General features: G+C 29.4%; 1 protein-coding gene across 1 annotated transcript in view; it reads right to left on the minus strand.

The window, feature by feature from the left end:
* Window positions 1-12,333, minus strand: part of LOC148211209 (akuammiline synthase 2-like) — a 29,651-nt gene extending 17,318 nt beyond the window's left edge. Inside the window, exons 1-6 of the mRNA XM_088123921.1 lie at window positions 12,137-12,333; window positions 11,997-12,081; window positions 11,824-11,887; window positions 11,555-11,737; window positions 9,764-9,896; window positions 9,495-9,679 (exon numbers count right to left, since the gene is read on the minus strand). Coding sequence (XP_087980047.1) covers window positions 9,495-9,679; window positions 9,764-9,896; window positions 11,555-11,737; window positions 11,824-11,887; window positions 11,997-12,081; window positions 12,137-12,333 — 847 coding nt within the window. The remainder of the gene's footprint in view (window positions 1-9,494; window positions 9,680-9,763; window positions 9,897-11,554; window positions 11,738-11,823; window positions 11,888-11,996; window positions 12,082-12,136) is intronic.
* Window positions 12,334-18,415: the final 6,082 nt, after the last annotated feature.

Here is an 18,415-nt window from a genome sequence, read left to right on the forward strand (position 1 = left end):
AATCATTAAATTCAGCAACACAATTTAATTAGAATATTCAGGTATCATTTCTTTCAGATTTTCTCTCCTGTGCTTGGGCTGCTTAAATGGGCTTTCTTTGAAAAATTGGAACTAAGGCATGTTATATTTATTCGCCACATTTCAAGATACGTTGAATTTTAGTAAAATATTTGCAAAATATTGGATTATCGTCGATAATTTGGGTAAATATCGAGTCCTACCTGACGAAGTATCATAGTCGACATCCTCTTAATTTGAGATATATATCAATTAAGCACTCTTCCGTAATCATCACGTGATAATAGTGATGAGTGGATAGAATAGTATTTGATTTTTGAATTTAGAAAACAGATAACTTATATTATTTTTAATTTATGTGATATATATTTTTTTCCATTTCTCACTTCTCTTTCTCTCTCTTCTTCTCTCCTCCAGACCATAACCCAACGGCAGCATGGATCGTTTTGAAATCAAATTGCAGAGATTCCTAAGTGGTGATATCATTTGACAATCGCACAAATTAAAACATCCCCCAAGAAATTATATCCAAATTGGCTTCGTATTTTTATAAATCAAACCGTTGGGAAAAATATATATATAACATCTAGTAATCGTTTTTCAAAAAAAAAATCTAGTCCTCTTGGAAGATCTAATTAATTTTTCTCTGTTTTTTTTTAAAACCGGTGGAGTGGAGTTTTGAACTCACAACTTCTTCATTGAAAATAAATATCAATTATTACTTAATTAGGCTCACTTTGACGGTCGAAGAAACAAAGTAGTATATTAATTCTCTCATTTTTATTATTTTGTCCCCATTTCTCAGCATCAACCTAATCAAATTCCATAATTAATTACAAATACATGATACGTACACCACTATCCTCCTATCAGGGATGGATCCACGTTGGACTCGGGGCACGTGCCAATAGATTTTTATTAAATACATTATAGTATATATTTTGGTAAACATATTGCTGGATGGCGAAGCGGTTTAATGTGCTACTTGGTTTCATTCCCCACTTGTGACACTAGAGTGTATGTTACCACGTGCGATGATGCACGAAATGTTTTTAATTTAATAGTAAAATCAATAAATAAAATGATAAAAAAGTAACACCACCACTTGTTATAAAAACAATAATAAACAAAGAAGAAAATTAAGATATATCTATGCAAACATTCTCAAAATATATTTGTTTATTTGAAAGCAAAATATGTTTTAAAACAAACACCCAACTTCAAAATCGAATTTCTAGCATAAAAAAAAGTAAAATTTTCCATATTTATTCAATACACTTATCAATTTAAAATTACATTTAAATTTCATTAATTTAGAGGGTAAATTTCTACCAATAATATTATTTTATTTATTGAAAATTTTATGAATATATTAGACTTATTTTTATATTACTAAAAAAATGTATGTTATAAAATTTCATAATGTGTTAAATAACATTATATTTGAATGTATAAATATTGTGGTAGAAATGTGGAATTAACCCTATTTATAAAATTTTTCTAATAAAATAACTTCCCATCCTGTGAATTTTACATTAAATTCATGCTAGTAGTGTAAAGTATATACTAAAATTCAAATTTTTTTGAGGATTTGAAAAATCTTATTATTCCTAAATTAAATATAATATAATTAAAAGTAAAAATAATTCAACTAATTTAGATGAGTAAACTTATTCAACTTTTGGAATCATTTTATAATCAAAATTAACCATAGAAGTTTTATTAAAAGAATTAAATATATAAGCTATTAATTAAAAATAATTATCGATGATAAGTGACATGTTTTCTTAATAATAATAGTAATAATAATTCCAAAAATATAAATATGATTATAGTCATATTTTTCTCCTGTTATGTAAATTTAAAATTTTACTAAAAATAAAACAATTTTTTAGATGGTAATTTTTTAATGTATTTTTTAGATTTAAATTAAATATATAAGTTACTAATTAATTGTAATTATTGTAAATGGTCTATTTTGTAATTTAAAATTTTTACGCTAGATAAAATAGTTCAAAAATGGTTTTAAAAATCGTAGCTTAAATATATTATATAATTATATATTATATATTATAAATATAGGTCAATATAGATTACATTAAATAATATAATTCAAAAATATTTTTGAAATATTGTTGTTTTTAATATATTATATAGATTAAAACTTGAATATCAAATAAATAATTTAAGAAAGATTATTTATTTATCAATATAATTTTATATTTAAGAAAGATTTTTTTTAATCTTTTAATGAATATGTTTTCTTAATTGAAATAACCTATTTCTAAAATGTTTTTGACAAAATGTCATTAATTATACTAATTTTTCAAACAAAAACTTATAGTAATTCTTAAAATTTATCTTAATTCTAATATTTTATTTTTTAGACCAATAATTCTTCTAATTTGTTGGAGGTTTCTATATTGTTAGTTTAAAAAAGAAAATAATTTTTTTTTATTTTATATACCATATGAATTTAGTATTATTGTATCTAATTTTTATATTATATTTATTTAATTACTCATTTTCATTCTTAGAAATAAATTTATTTATTAGATCTCAAACAGCAAATTATTGTTTTATAACAAATTTTTAAAATCATTTAACGTTATAACAAAAAAAAAAGTTTAAATATGCAATATTTATTTATTTTTTAATAAACAGATTATTTTTTTTCTCTCTTATAATATTTAGCATTATTTTATACATAAATCTCGTGAAATATGTTTTGAAATTACTAAAATTTGTGCTTGTAATTTATATTTATGTTGTTTTTTTTTGTTTTTTTAGTTTTTTCTCAATTATATAAATATATAAGTATGATGGTAAGGTAGAAGTTTTGATAAGTGTTTGGTATTTGGCCCTCGAAAATTTTTAAAAGGATATAGTAGATCTATTTTTCAATTGGGCAAATGTTTTTATTATTTTAATTTCAAACGGGATAAGTGTATATTTGACATTTTAATAATTTTAATGCAAATTCATGTTTAAAAAAATAAAAAATAATAAAAAATAGATAATCACATTGAATATCATTTTTATTAAAAATTAATGATAATTTTGTAATTAAAGTAATGTTTACAAAACTCTAATGACCCGCATATTTTTTTTAAATTTCATATTTCATCATTACCATTATCCTATTGTTTGTTGCCGCCACATTGGTACTCGCTGCCATATTGGTCTATTCAAACCGAATCAAGCTATTTAAACTATTTAAAGATATTTGTATATTGAATATATTGAATAGTTGATGTAATTTTTTTATTATTTTAATTTCACATAAGGTAAGTGTGTATATTTGACATTGTAGTAATTTTAATGCAAGCTCATGTTTTAAAAAAATAAAAAATAATATATGAAAAATAGACCATCAGCATTTTTATAAAAAATTTAATGATAATTTTGTAATTAAAATAATGTTTACAAAATCGTATTGACGTTTTTTTTTTCCGAAAATCTCATATTTCATTTTTTTTACAACCATCCTACCAAATGTCAATCTCTAATGTTCTTCAATCGCAGTCATCATTGTCATCGTCCTATTACTCGCTGCCGCCATATTGGTGTTCGCCGTTACTACTCATGGGTGTTGTCATTTTTTGTAGCAACCTAGTCATCCTTGTTTTTTCAATAGGAAAAGAATCTAAAACAAATGTAGTAAAACAAACATAGATCAAGAAAATATACATGATTTTTTTTTTTTGGGGAGGAAGGGTATAAAATTTTTGGTAAACAAAGTTGGATAGATTCGAACAAATCAAGAAAGGAAGCGACTCACCTTGACCTCACTCCAAACTTTGTCATCCATTTTCTTCTTTTCATTCATCAATTGCATTATTCTTGTTTAGATTCAACCCTCTCTTGTGTCTTCAATTTTTTGTTGCAACTTTTTTCACTTGGTACAAAATTGGATTTGAAAAGTTTGATTTTGTGCTTTGTATTTATATATTTTAGGTGGAATTTTAATAGTCACGAGTTTTAGTATAATCATAGAGACAATAATAAATAAATTGATAATGATTTATGTATTTAATTGTAAACATAATTAATTAATTTGTAAGTTAGAAAAAGATATTAGGTTTCTTAAATTTTAAGGTATTAAAACACAACTTAATTATTTCACGAATATACAAAATGGCATATGGGTGTCAATTCACTAATTTTAGATTAAAAATTAGTTTGAGTTTATTTATTGGTAAAGATGAGTGGAGTTTAAGAAATTGAGAAATAGAGAGATTCACCTTGACCTGACTTCAAACTATTGTTCTCAATTTGCTCCTAATTCATCCATTGCATTATTCTTATTCAGATGGTTTGTAAATTTTTGCAACTTCTATCCCCTTAAAAATTGAATTGGGAGAGCTTGATCTTGTATTTTATATTTATATATTTTATTTAGAATTTAAGAGTTATTGGTTTAAGTAAAATAACAATAAGTAAATTGACACCTTATTGTAAATATAATTCATTTGTAGATTACAAACTACTTAAAAAAATTCATAACGGTTAGTTTTCAACAAATTTTAAATTTATAATTCTAAACTTATTATGGAAATTGACTAATTTAATAAAAATCAAGTTTTACAAATTAAATTGACGTAATGTTGTTTTTTTTTTCTAAATCCTATCAATTAATTCATATCAATTCTTTTTTTTTTTCATTTGATGTACCAGAATATTTTTTTGACACTTTTTCAAATAAAAATCTCTTGAAAAGTAAAATTTGCGATACAATTGAAAATTACACCACTTGTGCAAATTAATTCACATTATCAGTTTCAAGTTTAAAATTGATATTTTTTCTATTATATTATTTGCATATGTGACCCTGACGTAAAATTGCATCTACCGATGCCTCCTACTGGCAATAGTGTATTTATTTTTTTCTCTTAGCAGAACAAAAAGTATAATGGAGGAGGCGGTACACAAAAAATTATCATTGTCTCGATACCGATGAATTCTTATTTTCACTGCTATTAGAAAATTTATAACTCATTATATTTTAAAAAAATTATCTCATATTCTAAATCTCTTTTTAGTTATCAAATATTTAAGTGTGGTGTGAAGAATTGAGTCAAGTATTTATTTTTAGGAGAAAAGAGGGAGAGAAATGAGAATAAATAAAAATAATATAAAGTTAATAAATATCAACTCACCAATTCTAATGTCACCAATCCGACTGGACATGTACGATGTCATTAATAATATAAGTTGGCTGGTAATGGTTGACTTTTTTAAACTTAGTTTGAGGTACATGTGCAGTTCGAGAAAATACTAGTCAAATCGTTTTTGACATTATTGAAAAATTGACAACTCATTATACTTTTAGAAAATATCCAATTTTGTATTTCTTTTTTAATTGTCAAAAATGGTGATGAAAAAAATCCTTAAAGAGCCAAGTATTTCTTTTTTCTGTTGGCTCACGATTGAAAGGGAGAAGAGAAAAGAGATAAATGAGAATAAATGTCTTAAGCTAAAAATAATATAAAATTGATAAATATCAGTCATATCAGCCTTCCATTTACATAGATTTGATTCTACAGACCTTTTAAAATTATATTTTAAAAGTCAAAAATAAATTATCAATTTTTTAAATTTAGAGACCGAATAGAAATTATCAAGTTTTTAAATTTAGAGACTGAAACTTATTCTTAAATTCAGGAACTAAAATAAATCTTTGAATGTCCAAGATGATGAGCCATTGAATAAATTTTTCTAAACTCATAAATTATTTTAATAAAATTTCGATATTGTCATATTTTAAAAGTCCCATCAATTTTCTATTAGAAACGTGTTTTCTAATTTTCCTTTAATGAAATTTCGATATTGTCACGTTTTAAAAGTCCCATCAATTTTCTACCAGACACGTGTTTTCCAATTTTCCTTTTAACAATTCTTCCAAACATTTAAAAAATATAAAATTAAAAATAGAATGATCATGAAACACAACTTAACCCCCGATTTGAACCTTTGATATGCAAGAAATTGCAAATCATAATAATTTTTAAATCATTTTCGTTGTTTGATGGGAAAAGAAAGGGAAGAAATTTAAAATCATAAGTGGTTTAAAATGAGTTTCTTAAAAAAAAAAAAAAAATTTGATTCCAAATACGTCGGATTTGAAATCAAAATGTAAGAATTTCCAAATCTAACATTTTTAGGAGAAAAAAACTAGTAAGGCATACTACAATATTTTTTTTTCTCTCTTACCTTTCTATCTAAGTCTTGGATCACCGTTCAATCAAAATTCATAAGTTTTATTTTGTTTTTATTTCAATTTTTATAACACTAATTAGGATCAAAAGAATTTCAGTTCCAAATAAGATGGATTTGAAAACAGATCGGTAGTTTGATACATTTAAAATTTCCCTTCATTTTTTTAAACTATCTTTGTTTATATATATATATATATATATATATTGGTTGAAGTATTGTTTTGTAATTCTTTGTGCATGTGCTTGTGTTTTAGTATGACATTTGTTATGTTCGATTTTTTTTAAATAAGGAAGTATGAGCACAAAGTAAAATGAAAATAAATGAAAAATACGAGAGAAAGTGGATTAACAGTTTAAATTTTTTTAGTTATAAAACATATGGATTATTTTCGTTTAGATTTAAAAATATATATTTGGATAGAAATATTTACAAATATTTTTTTTTGTTTTTTTAATTTAATTGAAAGTTTTAATTTATTAAGTTGATTTGATTATATGATTATATTTCATATGAAAATATTATATTATTATTAGTATAATATTACAAAATTATAAGGACATAATAGTCAAATGATATACTTTCTTTTAAATCCTCGTAAACATCCAAACAAGAAATTTTAATTTCAATTATCTAGAATCAATTTGGTTCCAAACACAATGAACTCGAAATCATTTCCATCATTTAAAATTTTTGAATTTGAAATAATTTCCTACCAATTCCAGACCCCAAACGGAACATAAAAACGAGATGATTATCAAACACAACCTACTCCTTAACTAATTTAGAAAACCCAATATTTTGAGAGAAAAAAAAAACTTCAAAACATTTTTTGGGAAAAAAAACTTTAAATCGTTAAATTAGATGAAACTTTGAAATGCTATATACATTGACACAAAGTTATATATTTATCATCAGAAAAACAAACCATTATCAAGTTGTATTTTCTTTTTCTAATTTCAATAAATAATTCACCTATTACCATCTCTAAGATCGATCTTTTTGGGTGTGTTGCTCTAAACTTGTAGTTTTTATTTATGTAAAAACAAATTTATATTCAATCAATTTGTTGTTGAATTTATAGTATTACATTGTTCATATCCAAAGTTATAATCATGTAACTGGGACACTATATGTACTGGGTATATATTTGATATACCCTTGATATAGAAGTGAATAATGTCTCGGGAATAACCTAAAGGGTCTGTAGTACATGGATAAAGCTCGATACCTTATCTTGGCAACACTATGGATACGACCCGCTTTGTAAATGTTACAGACGATCCAATCCAAGTCGTTCGGGTTGAGACATGCAAGTGAAGGTATCCTATACAATGAGTTTGTATAAAACCAAATCGCGAAATAGCAAATCTTTAGATGTAACGTTGTTGACTAACAAATTGATATTTTATACAATGATCAAGCAACTCATTCTCAATCTTGAGTGAGTTATGGCTCCTGTCGGTGAGGGCTCGTCTTTTGATTTGTATGAGTGAGAGTGACCTGAGTCGCCGACTCAACATTCCTACCATTTTGGGGACGAGACTGAGTGGGGAGTTGGGAACATAACTTCACAATATGAAATTCACTCCTCCCCGTCTTTAGGGGAGTAGATGAGTGTTCTCTTAAATGCTGACTCCGGGACTTGAACAAGGGGCTCTACTCTCTCACTGGTTCAAGAGGGACTTTCGGTTATTGGTTGGACCATAACCGGGTTGTTCATTAGAGGAGCAGTGGTATTTAAGGAGTAAGATGTAACTTAAGGGTAAAATGGTAATTGGACCCAGCTTGAGTTACGAGCACTCGTGAATGATTGACTTGCCATTAATGGTTGTATATCCGTGAACACGAAAGTATTCTGCAGTGAGAAGAGTGCAACTGTGGGTCTTTAGTGGAGTGACTCGAGTTAACGAATGTTGATTAACTCGATCAATGAGTTTGACCGATTAATCTCGTATCGTTGGAGCTTCTGATCTGTAGGTCCATTAGGTTCCCTTGCTAGCTCACAACAGGTAAAACGAGGATAAAAAATTATGAAATAATTTGAAATGTTCAAATTATATAAGGGAATATATATAATATATATATAAGTATATATTAATTTTGAATAAAGATTCAAAATTAAAACTATATATAATACGAGAGAAATGTTTAAAATATGATTCAAATAATTAATATGAATTGGATTTATATTAAAAATATAACTTATACGAGAGAGAGAGTTTTTTTAATATAATTCAAATATATAGTATTAATTAAATATCAAAGATAAATAATTAATTGTTAATTATTTATTTAATTAATATTTGAATTTGATAAATTAATTATTAATTAGATCAATATTATTAATCAAATTAATTAATTATTAATTGGATTAATAATTAATTAAATATTAATTATAAATAATTAATTTATTAATTATATTTAATTAAATAAATCAAAAGAAAAAAAACGAACTCCCTAAAAAACGTAGGGAGTTACCCTACATCACCCCTTTAGTTAATATGCAGAAGTTGTTCTGCAAAAGAAACCGAGAATATATTCTCACAAAATAATTAGTCTCTCATTTTCCCTTCAATTACTCTCACAAACAAGATTGTCGTTTCTAGAGGATAGCGAGAATATCGGTGGTGGTGTTTGTTGGAGATACCGTAGAACTCTTTTGACCCCTTTCCAATGCACCAAAGTAGGTTGTTGCATGTACTGACTCAATTTGTTGAAAATATAAGAGATATCCGGACGAGTGTGTGTTAAATATTGCAAGGCACCTATAGCACTTCTGTATAAGGTCGGATTTGGCATCAAATCTCCTTCATTGGCTGAGAAATGTTTGCTTGTGACGGCTGGAGTTGGACAAGGCTTTAGTATTGGTCATACCAAGTTTATCAAGCAATCTAAAACATACTTGGCTCGGCTCAAATGAATCCCAGACCAATCTCTGACCACTTTGATACCCAAAAAATAAGAAAGTTCTCCCAAATCTTTCAATGCAAACTGGTGATTCAACTTTGTCACAAACCGAGTAATCAAGTCTTTGTCGGTTCCAGTCACTAATATATCATCCACATAGATAATAATAAAGACTTGAACATGTGTTGTGATGAGATAAAATAAGGAGTTGTCCGCTTTTGAGTTGTTGAATCTCCCAGTAATTAGAATAGTTTTCAATCAATCAAACCAAGCTCTTGGTGCTTGTTTAAGTCCATACAAGGCTTTGTTAAGTTTGCATACATGATTAGGTTGTGTTTGATTAACAAAACCTTGTGGTTGAACCATATATACATTCTCTTGCAAATAGCCATTAAGAAATGCATTATTGATGTCCAACTGGCGAACCACCCAATCATTTGCAACAGCAATAGTCAAAATAATCCGTATAGTTGAAGATTTAACAACAGGATTGAAAGTTTTTTTGAAGTCGATACCCTTGATGTTGGTGAAATCCCTGCAACAAGTCTTGCTTTGTATTTTTGAACACTACTATATGGATTTTCTTTGACTTTAAGACTCACTTACAACCAAGTTATACTTGGAAGAGTAAGGAATAAGAGTCCATGTTTCAATTTTCTTTAGAGCATTCATTTCAGCCTCCATTGCTTGTCTCCAATGTTCTATTTTGAGGGCGGTTGCAAAATTTAAAGGTTCCTGGTTCTCCAATGTTCCTGTTAAATGAGTAGCGGTATAACTGAACTTTTTTGGCTTAAAGATTCCACTTTTGGACTTTGTTTGCATAGTATAAGATGGCTATGAGGAACTTGAGACAACAGGTAAAATCTCAGTAGACGATTCAGGAATAATATCAATTGAATTTTGAGAACTAGGTACCTGATTGCTTGTTTGATTTTGACTTCTCGCTGTGTGATCTGGACTTGGTAACAAAGAAGGCATTGGTGCTGCAGTGTCTTGGTTGCCTTTGTCTGCTATAGGATTTTGACTTGCATCACTCACTATTTTGTCATCGTTCAAAGAATTTAAGGTAATTGAGGAAGACTGAGGGAATGGAAAGTTAAGACATGTGATAACAGTGTCATTCAATTGCTGTTTATGAATAAAAGTAGTACAAAAAAACTAGTCTTGAAAGGAAACTCATCTTCATTAAAAACCACATGTCTTGAGATAAATATTTTCCCACTAGAACTGAGGCATTTATAACCCTTGTGACTATCACTATACCCCAAGAAAACACATTTAGTATTGTGAAACTGAAACTTATGTGTTTGATAGGATCTTAGACAAGGAAAACATGCACTTCCAAACACCTTTAAGAAGGAATAATCTGGTTTTCTGCTATAAACTTTTTCCCATGGTGACATATTTTGTAAAACTGACGTGGGCAGTCTATTTATCAAATAAACAGCACAAAGAAAAGCATCCCACCAAAACCTTAAGTGCATTGAAGTTTGAGCTAAAAGAGTAAGACCCATCTCAACAATGTGTCTTTGTTTCCTCTCTACTATTTCGTTTTGTTCACTAGCATGAGGACAAAGATGTCTAAACTCAATTCCAGTTTGTTTAAGATAGGTGGCAAAAGGTCTAAACTCTCCTCCCAAATCACTTTGGAGACACTTGATCTTGTAGTCAAACTTATTTTCTACAAGTTTTTTATATTGAACAAAAGTTTATAGAGCTTCTCCTTTCTGTTTAAGAGGAAAAATATATGTGAACCTTGAGAAATTATCCATAAAACTTATGTAGTATCTAAAACCTGCTGTTGAGGTTATGGGTGAAGGGCCCCAAAGATCACAATGAACAAGTTCAAGAGGTTTACTAGCACAAGATGTGGAGAGCTTAAAAGGCAATTTATGAGACTTTCCATATTGACATGAATCACAGAATTTTGGTTTTTCATTCTCAGCCGTATAAATAACATCACAAATATTTAGAACAGAAGCTAAAACTTTGTTGGATGTGTGTCCTAGTCTTTTATGCTAGACATCCAAAGAAACATTACAAACTGAAGTAGAAGTAAACAACGAAGGTAGAACTAATCCTATTGCTAGAATTCAAGTGCAAACTGCTGTCGGCTGAATTTTTTTGAGTAAATGAAACTTGACACTGCTATGATTTTGGACTTCATTTCATACAACCCATCTTTAAGGGTTCCTTGCAGCACCACCTTCTTTGTTTCATTGTCCTTCACAAAACAACAAGTGGAATGAAATTCAACAAAAGCAATTATTGAGTTTAGCAACATTCAAGAGGTTCTTTTTAATTTTTGGAACATGAAGAATGTTTTTGAGTTGAAATTTTTAAGGAACAACTGATTTGGTTTGCAAACAATTATGTCCAAGGTGTAAAATCTCTAATCTATTACAATTACCAGTGTAGTCAGACTTGATATTCAGATTTGCTAGATCAGAAGTAACATGGTCAGTAGCTCCACTATCAGACAACCAACTAGGTTCACCAACTACTTCAGGCGTCGCAATATATGTTGAGTTGTGGCTACTATTTGAACCATTAGATGAGTTGTTGAAGGTTTCATCAAACCTTTGATAGCAAACTGTTGCGGTGTGTCCATATTTACCACACAATTGACAGCTTGGCTTGGAATTATTTCCCCTATGGGGACTGAATCAACCACAGCACCTTCCTCGCTCATTGTTTTTGTTGTAACTAGAAGAGTAACTCCCTCTGCCTTATCCTCCTTTAGCTTGAGAGTGGTTGAATTGTTTATTTCCCATAGAATTCTGCTTAGTATGTGCATAATTGACACTTCCATTAGTGATAATATCAGCAGAGGGAACAATATTGAGTCTTACTAAGGTATTTTCGAAAGCCACCAAGGCAGCGTAGAGTTCTTGCCACGATGTTGACACAAAATTGGAAGATATTCTGCTTCTAAACCTGACAACACAGAAGACATTTTAGATAACTTAGAGTAACAGGTTCACCTACTAACTTGAGACTTTCAGATGTTTGTTTCATAAGTCCCAGATATTCGGACATTTTCAACGATCCCTTCTTAGTGTTTTGAAGAACATTTCTCAATTGATTTATACGAGCTTTGCTTGTTGCTCTATATAGATCTTCAAGAGCTTTCCAAACTTCCCTCGAACTTCTAAGGTCTACAACATCACAAGCAATGGAAGAAGTCATCGAGCCAAAAAGCTAGCCAAGCAAAGCCTAATCAACAGCTTGCCACTCTTCAAATTTAGGATTCACTGCTAGTTCTGAAGTTCCTTCATTTTTTTGAGGAACTAGAAATTGTGGTGGCTTTGTTATGGCACCCAATACATATCCATCAACTTTTTGGCCTCTTGACACGGCAAGGACCATTCCTCTCCAAAGAGAGTAATTATTGCCATCAAATTTGACTGTTAACACAGTCCCTAAGGGATGACCAAATGTGGTATTCATTTGTGACGGAAGACTTATGGCTGGGACAGAAACATTGGTAATAACTTGTGGAAGAGATAATAAATTTTCAGTTTCATTGGAAGCCATTTGAGCGTAAGCTTAAGTGGCTCTGAAACCAAGATACAATTTAAGAAAAATCTTCCTTAAGTTTATTAAACAAACAACATGATATATAATACGGAAGGAGAGACAAAAAAATATCACGAAGTCTCACTCCAAAAAATAAGGAAGCAAAACTGAAAAATAACTACACCCATTAACATTAAAGGCATCGCTTAAATAAAGGAAAATAAAAACAAATCAAGAAACATCACTTAGTGGAACGACATCGTATCAACTCTAACGGTTAGTGATTACTTCAAGAAATGTTCTTCAAATGTAAGTGATTTTTCCCTTGTATTTTTCTTTGGTATTGTAGTTTTTGTTCCTAAAAAATCAAGAACAAGATTGTTGTTTCCACTACATGATTAAAGTCCTTTAAGATCTCTACTGCAAAATTGTGGAACTAAAAAGAAAAGTGATTAAAGTACTAGGTAACAAATAAAAACCAATGGATATTGAATATAATGTGTTTGAGAGTGAAGGTAGAATCAGTGATTTGTTTAATTACTATTGATTTATGTTTGGTTTGAAGGGATTTTCATATAATTATAAGTGATTTTGAAGTGTTATTGTTTGGTTTCAAAAGTGACACCAAAATTTTTAAAAGGATATTATATTTGAGAAATTTAACTAAATAATTATTTAACTATTATAAAAAAAATTTATTATAACTAAATATATTTAATTATATTATGATTAATAAAAAATATAAACATAAAATAAAGAATAAAAAAAGTAGTTAAAATCAAACAAACAACAACCACCCCACATCAATTTAGGAAACAGTACAAAATTAACATCAATTTAGAAAACAGAGAATATATCATAGTATAAAAGTTATTGGTCAAAACTAATCATATCAACTTAGAAATTCAAGTTGATTAATAAAAAAATATAAATATAAAATACAAAATACAAAATACAAAATTAGTTAAGATGATGAAAACAACAATTAAGATGAATAAATAAATAAATAAATAAAATATATATATTATATATATATATATATGCGCGCGATTTGAAGAATGGTTTGTCCTACATTTTTAACTTCCTCTCAAAAGACTGAGATTTTATTGTTTAATTTTTTCTGTTTTAGTTGAAGCAATGGTGGAAACTGAATGACGAGTTGAATGATTTAAGAATTCGTTGAAATATATTTTCATTTAAATCAACGTGACTTATTTTTAATTAAAAAAAATATAGACATAAAATAAGAAATCCAAAAATAGTTAAGATGGTCATGAAAACAACAATTAGGTGAGATAAATTCAAATATTAAATATAATTTTATACAAATCCAAAAATAGTTAAGAGAAAAAAGAATACCAAAAATATGATAACAGTATAAAAATTTACATCAAATTATAAAACATAACGCTTAGAATACATCTACAAAATTTATTGTTCAAAACTAACCACATCAATTTAGAAATCCAAGTTAATAAATGTAATCTTATCGACTAAAATTAATTTATGTATTCCCAAATCATAGTTTTGACATGCTTCAATCTGTCCCTACAAAAACTTTTAATTTCAACTCTTTTTAGAAAGGTATGAGTTCGTGATAAATGAAGAGATTTTCATAGACATTTTGAGAGATAGAAGACATGAGTTTTTTAATTTTCGCTATTTCCTTTTATAAGTGGTTTGTAAATGAATAGATACATCGCTTCGTTGGACAATCATACCTCTTGATCAACCACACCAATATGGGAAGGGGAGCACTGTTTCTCTAAACAGACACCGCATTCAAATAATATCATCTCGTAGAATAGTATATAGATGAAGGGTCAATTGGTTATATCTTAAAAAGTTGAGGGTAAAATGAGGGGGTAAAGATTCTCCTTCATAACCCCATTTAGATATAGTATTGATAAATATAATAATCACTCGTTTATAAGTGAGGTTTATTTATTTATTTATATATATATTTTTTCAAGCACCTCGAGTGAACTGTTGATGATGAGAACAATGTAAACAATGTAACCATTATGTTCTATAGAGTTACTTAGACTATATTTATAGTTGATAGAATACAAGGAGGTGCTAATAATAGATGGCTAAGAATATAAATAATCTAATAATACACTAGTCTACTAATAGATTTAACGAACATAAAGCTAACTTTGACTTAGCATATTACAATATGAGAAACTATGACTAAGTATACAACAACATATATTCCTAACGTCTCCTCTCAAACTAAGGGAGAGGAAGGCATTAGTTTGGAAGTCAACAAGCTGAAGCAATCGACTGGGAGAGGTTTGGTGATCAAGTCAGCAAGTTGGTCATTGGTGGAGATATACTGAAGTTGCAAATCTTTTCCAACCACCTTTTCACGGACAAAGTGAAAGTCGATCTCGATGTGTTTCGTACGACACGAAACACTAGATTAAAGGCGAAGAGGATGGTGGACTTATTGTCACAGTACATGGTAGGTGGAAAGACTAGGTAAAGATGAAGTTTGCAAACTTGGCAAAGCCAGAACAGTTCAACAGTAGTAGAGGTCAATACTCGTTATTTAGCTTTAGTGGAGGAATGAGAGACTATGAATTGTTTCTCGGCACCCCAGGAGATAGGTTTAGAGCCTAAACAAACAACAAAGTTAGTGGTAGAGCGTCGATCTAGACAGCCACCGGCTCAATCAGAGTCAAAGAAGGCCTGAATATCCAAAGAACCAAGGGAGAACAGATGCCATAGGAAATAGTGCCCTTAACATACTAGAGGATACGTTTCAAAGCAGTAGATGCCCATAAGTGGGTTTGTGCATAAACCGACATGCTTTGTTCACAGGAAGGAGATGTCAGGTCTAGAAAAGGTGAGGTACTAGAGGTGCCCGCCATTTGTCGAAATAAGAGAGAGTCAACAGGGAAGCAATTAGCGGAATGAACATTGATAAGGGTTGTCGAGGCCCTCCAAAATAATTACTGATTTTACTAAATCTAACCTGTAGAAGTAGTGAGACCAGGTCGAATCCCAAGGGAACCAGTGAAATTAATTTCTCAAAGTTAAAAAAAGGGGGTTTTGTATTTAAATTTTGAAATTTAAAAAGATAAACTAAGAAAACAAAGTCAATCTTACCAAACTTCTAATCCAAAGGTGTGATTTTCATCCAATTGTAATCTTGATTATAGGCTTTACACAAAATTGGTTTCTTGATTCAAGAACTTAGTCTACTTACTCGAAACAGCTGTGGTAAGTTTTAATTATCCTAATTTAATTAATTTAGATCAAGCATCAAAATTAAATCTTATTAATTTTGTCCTAGGAATTATCTCTAATAAGGAATTCGGAAGATGCTATTTAAAACAAAACAAATTAAATAAAAAAGTTCCTAATCAATTTAGGATAATGTTTCATACTTTGATTATATCTCTTTATTTACAAAATATCCTAAAAATTCATAATTCTCAAATTGAAGCGTCTCGCCATAATAATTGTGTCTGTATTTATACGTTGAGCTCTCCCCAATTTGGTGAAGTCCACATTATCCTCTAAAATTGCGTTTTTAAATTATTATTCTTGAATATCTTCAATCTACCACAAAATGATAAATTATAATTAAATTCAAATATTTAAACATAATACATTAATAAAATGTAAAATAAATATATAAAATATGGGTGTATTTTTCGTCTTATCAAACATCAGACTCCTTCAAAGGCGCAAGGTGAAGCACAAGAATTTGCATTGAGCATCCCAAAGCTTTGGAGAACGTTAGAAACATATTTGGTTTGAGTGAGAAATAGACCAGAGCTACATAGAGCAAGTTCAAGTCCAAGAAAATAGTGAAGTGCACCAAGATCTGTCATCTCAAAACGAGACTGCAGCAGAGAAATGAAGTTAGCAAGATAAGCAGAGTCATTGCCAATGATGAAAATATCATCGACATACAAAAGCAAATATGTAATGGAGGAGCCAGCATGCCTAACAAACAGGGGCGGATTAGCCACTACAACAATTGTCACCTTCAATGTCAGTTAGTCATTTATAAACAATGTCGGTTGACTAAATGATGTCGGTTTTATAGTGAGGCGCCTTATTTTCCGGAAATGTCATATTTTATGTCGGTTAAGAACCGACGTTAAAAACGGACCAATTAATGTCGGTTAGAAAACATCATGGTAATACAGAGAAATAGGGGCGCACGATTCGTTTTAAAATAACGTAATTTGGGAATTGAAAAACAACGTCGTTTGCATTTTAAATTAAAACTGGCATTAAATACATTATACAATGTCGGTGAAAAGCGACATTAAAAGCCCAAAATTAATGTCGGTTAGAAAACGTCATGGTAATAAAAGAAAATAGGCGCCCACGTTTCGTTTTAAAATAATTTAATTTGGGAATTGAAAAACGACCTCGTTTGCAATATAAATTAAAACTGACATTAAATACATTATACAATGTCAGTTTAAAACCGACATTAAAAGTCAAATATTTGAACATTCACGAAACGACGTCGTTTTGAACCCTTGTTTTAAAAACATTAGGGTTTTTAACCCTCCAGCCGTAACCTTCTCCTCCAGCCGTAAATCTTCTCCGTTTTCGTTCAGGCCTCATTTGTTGATTTTCTTTTTCGTCGACGTCCAACGCTCTCAGCCGTAAGTTCTCTGCTTTCGTCCACCTTTTTGTTTTTCGATAAGTTTTAATTTTGTTTAATCGAGAATACTTTCTTTAATCGAGACCCAACACAGTTGCCCCCTTCACCGACCCCAACGAGTTTTTTGTCGTTATACAAATTTCTCCTTCCACGTGCTTTTGCAGCATTTGAGCTTTAAGTTAAAGTCTACGAAGGCGCCCCACATTACGCAAAGGTTGTTGCCGTTTTCCAAATACCTTTATTTTACTATCCACGAGTTAGTACTGTTTGTCAACCTTATTTTATAGGTTTACCATCTATTTTAGTTCTATTTTACTGATTTTTTGGTTGTACTTGTGACTGTAGACATGGATTGGGTTATATATTGTTGAGAAATTTTTGTTATTTTTAATTTTACGGTTATTTTAACATTAATGTTAGGTACTTTGAATATTATTTTAGTTATTTTAATTCTTGTTTACTACTGCGTGTATCTTCAAATTTTGTCCCCTAATCTTTTAATAATTTATAAGTTCATAATTTTAGACAAGGAGTACGTTGGAATGCAAGGAATTCGGAAAAGAAAGAGAATGAACATTGAACACAGTAGAGGCAATAACAATAAGGGCATTGCAATTGCACTGAGAAATCTTACAATTTGGGAGTTTGAATTAATGAATTAGGTACGGCTACGGGTAGAGGCAATGAAAGCTCGATGGGTGGGAATGGCTGGTGAATTGGTAGATGCTTCCCCATTGGTCTCATTCTGGTGAATTAAGCTTAGAATTTTTTTTTTGGGTATTTTTGTGTGAGCCACTCTTTTTGCTTCTTCCTTTACACCTTTCCAAAACTGATCAATTCCACGTCTCTAGCTATAGCTATAAGGACCTTTTGAATAAAAATAGAATAAAAGATTTGGCACAATGTAGTGAGTTCAAATATGGATGGCGAAAAATATAATGGATGGTTACACTTTTAGTTTTAAATTATATCATTATATTATTTGACTGTCAATGTAATCTTGTGCATCTTGGATAATGTCTCTGAATTAACTGGAAGTATATTCTTGTATATTCTACAGGTTTTTATATTGAAATGTTACAAGTTTCACGATTCTTGTATATTTTACAATATGCT

This window comes from Momordica charantia, assembly GCF_013281855.1.
Source record: "Momordica charantia cultivar OHB3-1 chromosome 5 unlocalized genomic scaffold, Mcharantia_2.0 BLBB01000005.1, whole genome shotgun sequence".
Classification (NCBI taxonomy): Eukaryota; Viridiplantae; Streptophyta; class Magnoliopsida; order Cucurbitales; family Cucurbitaceae; genus Momordica; species Momordica charantia.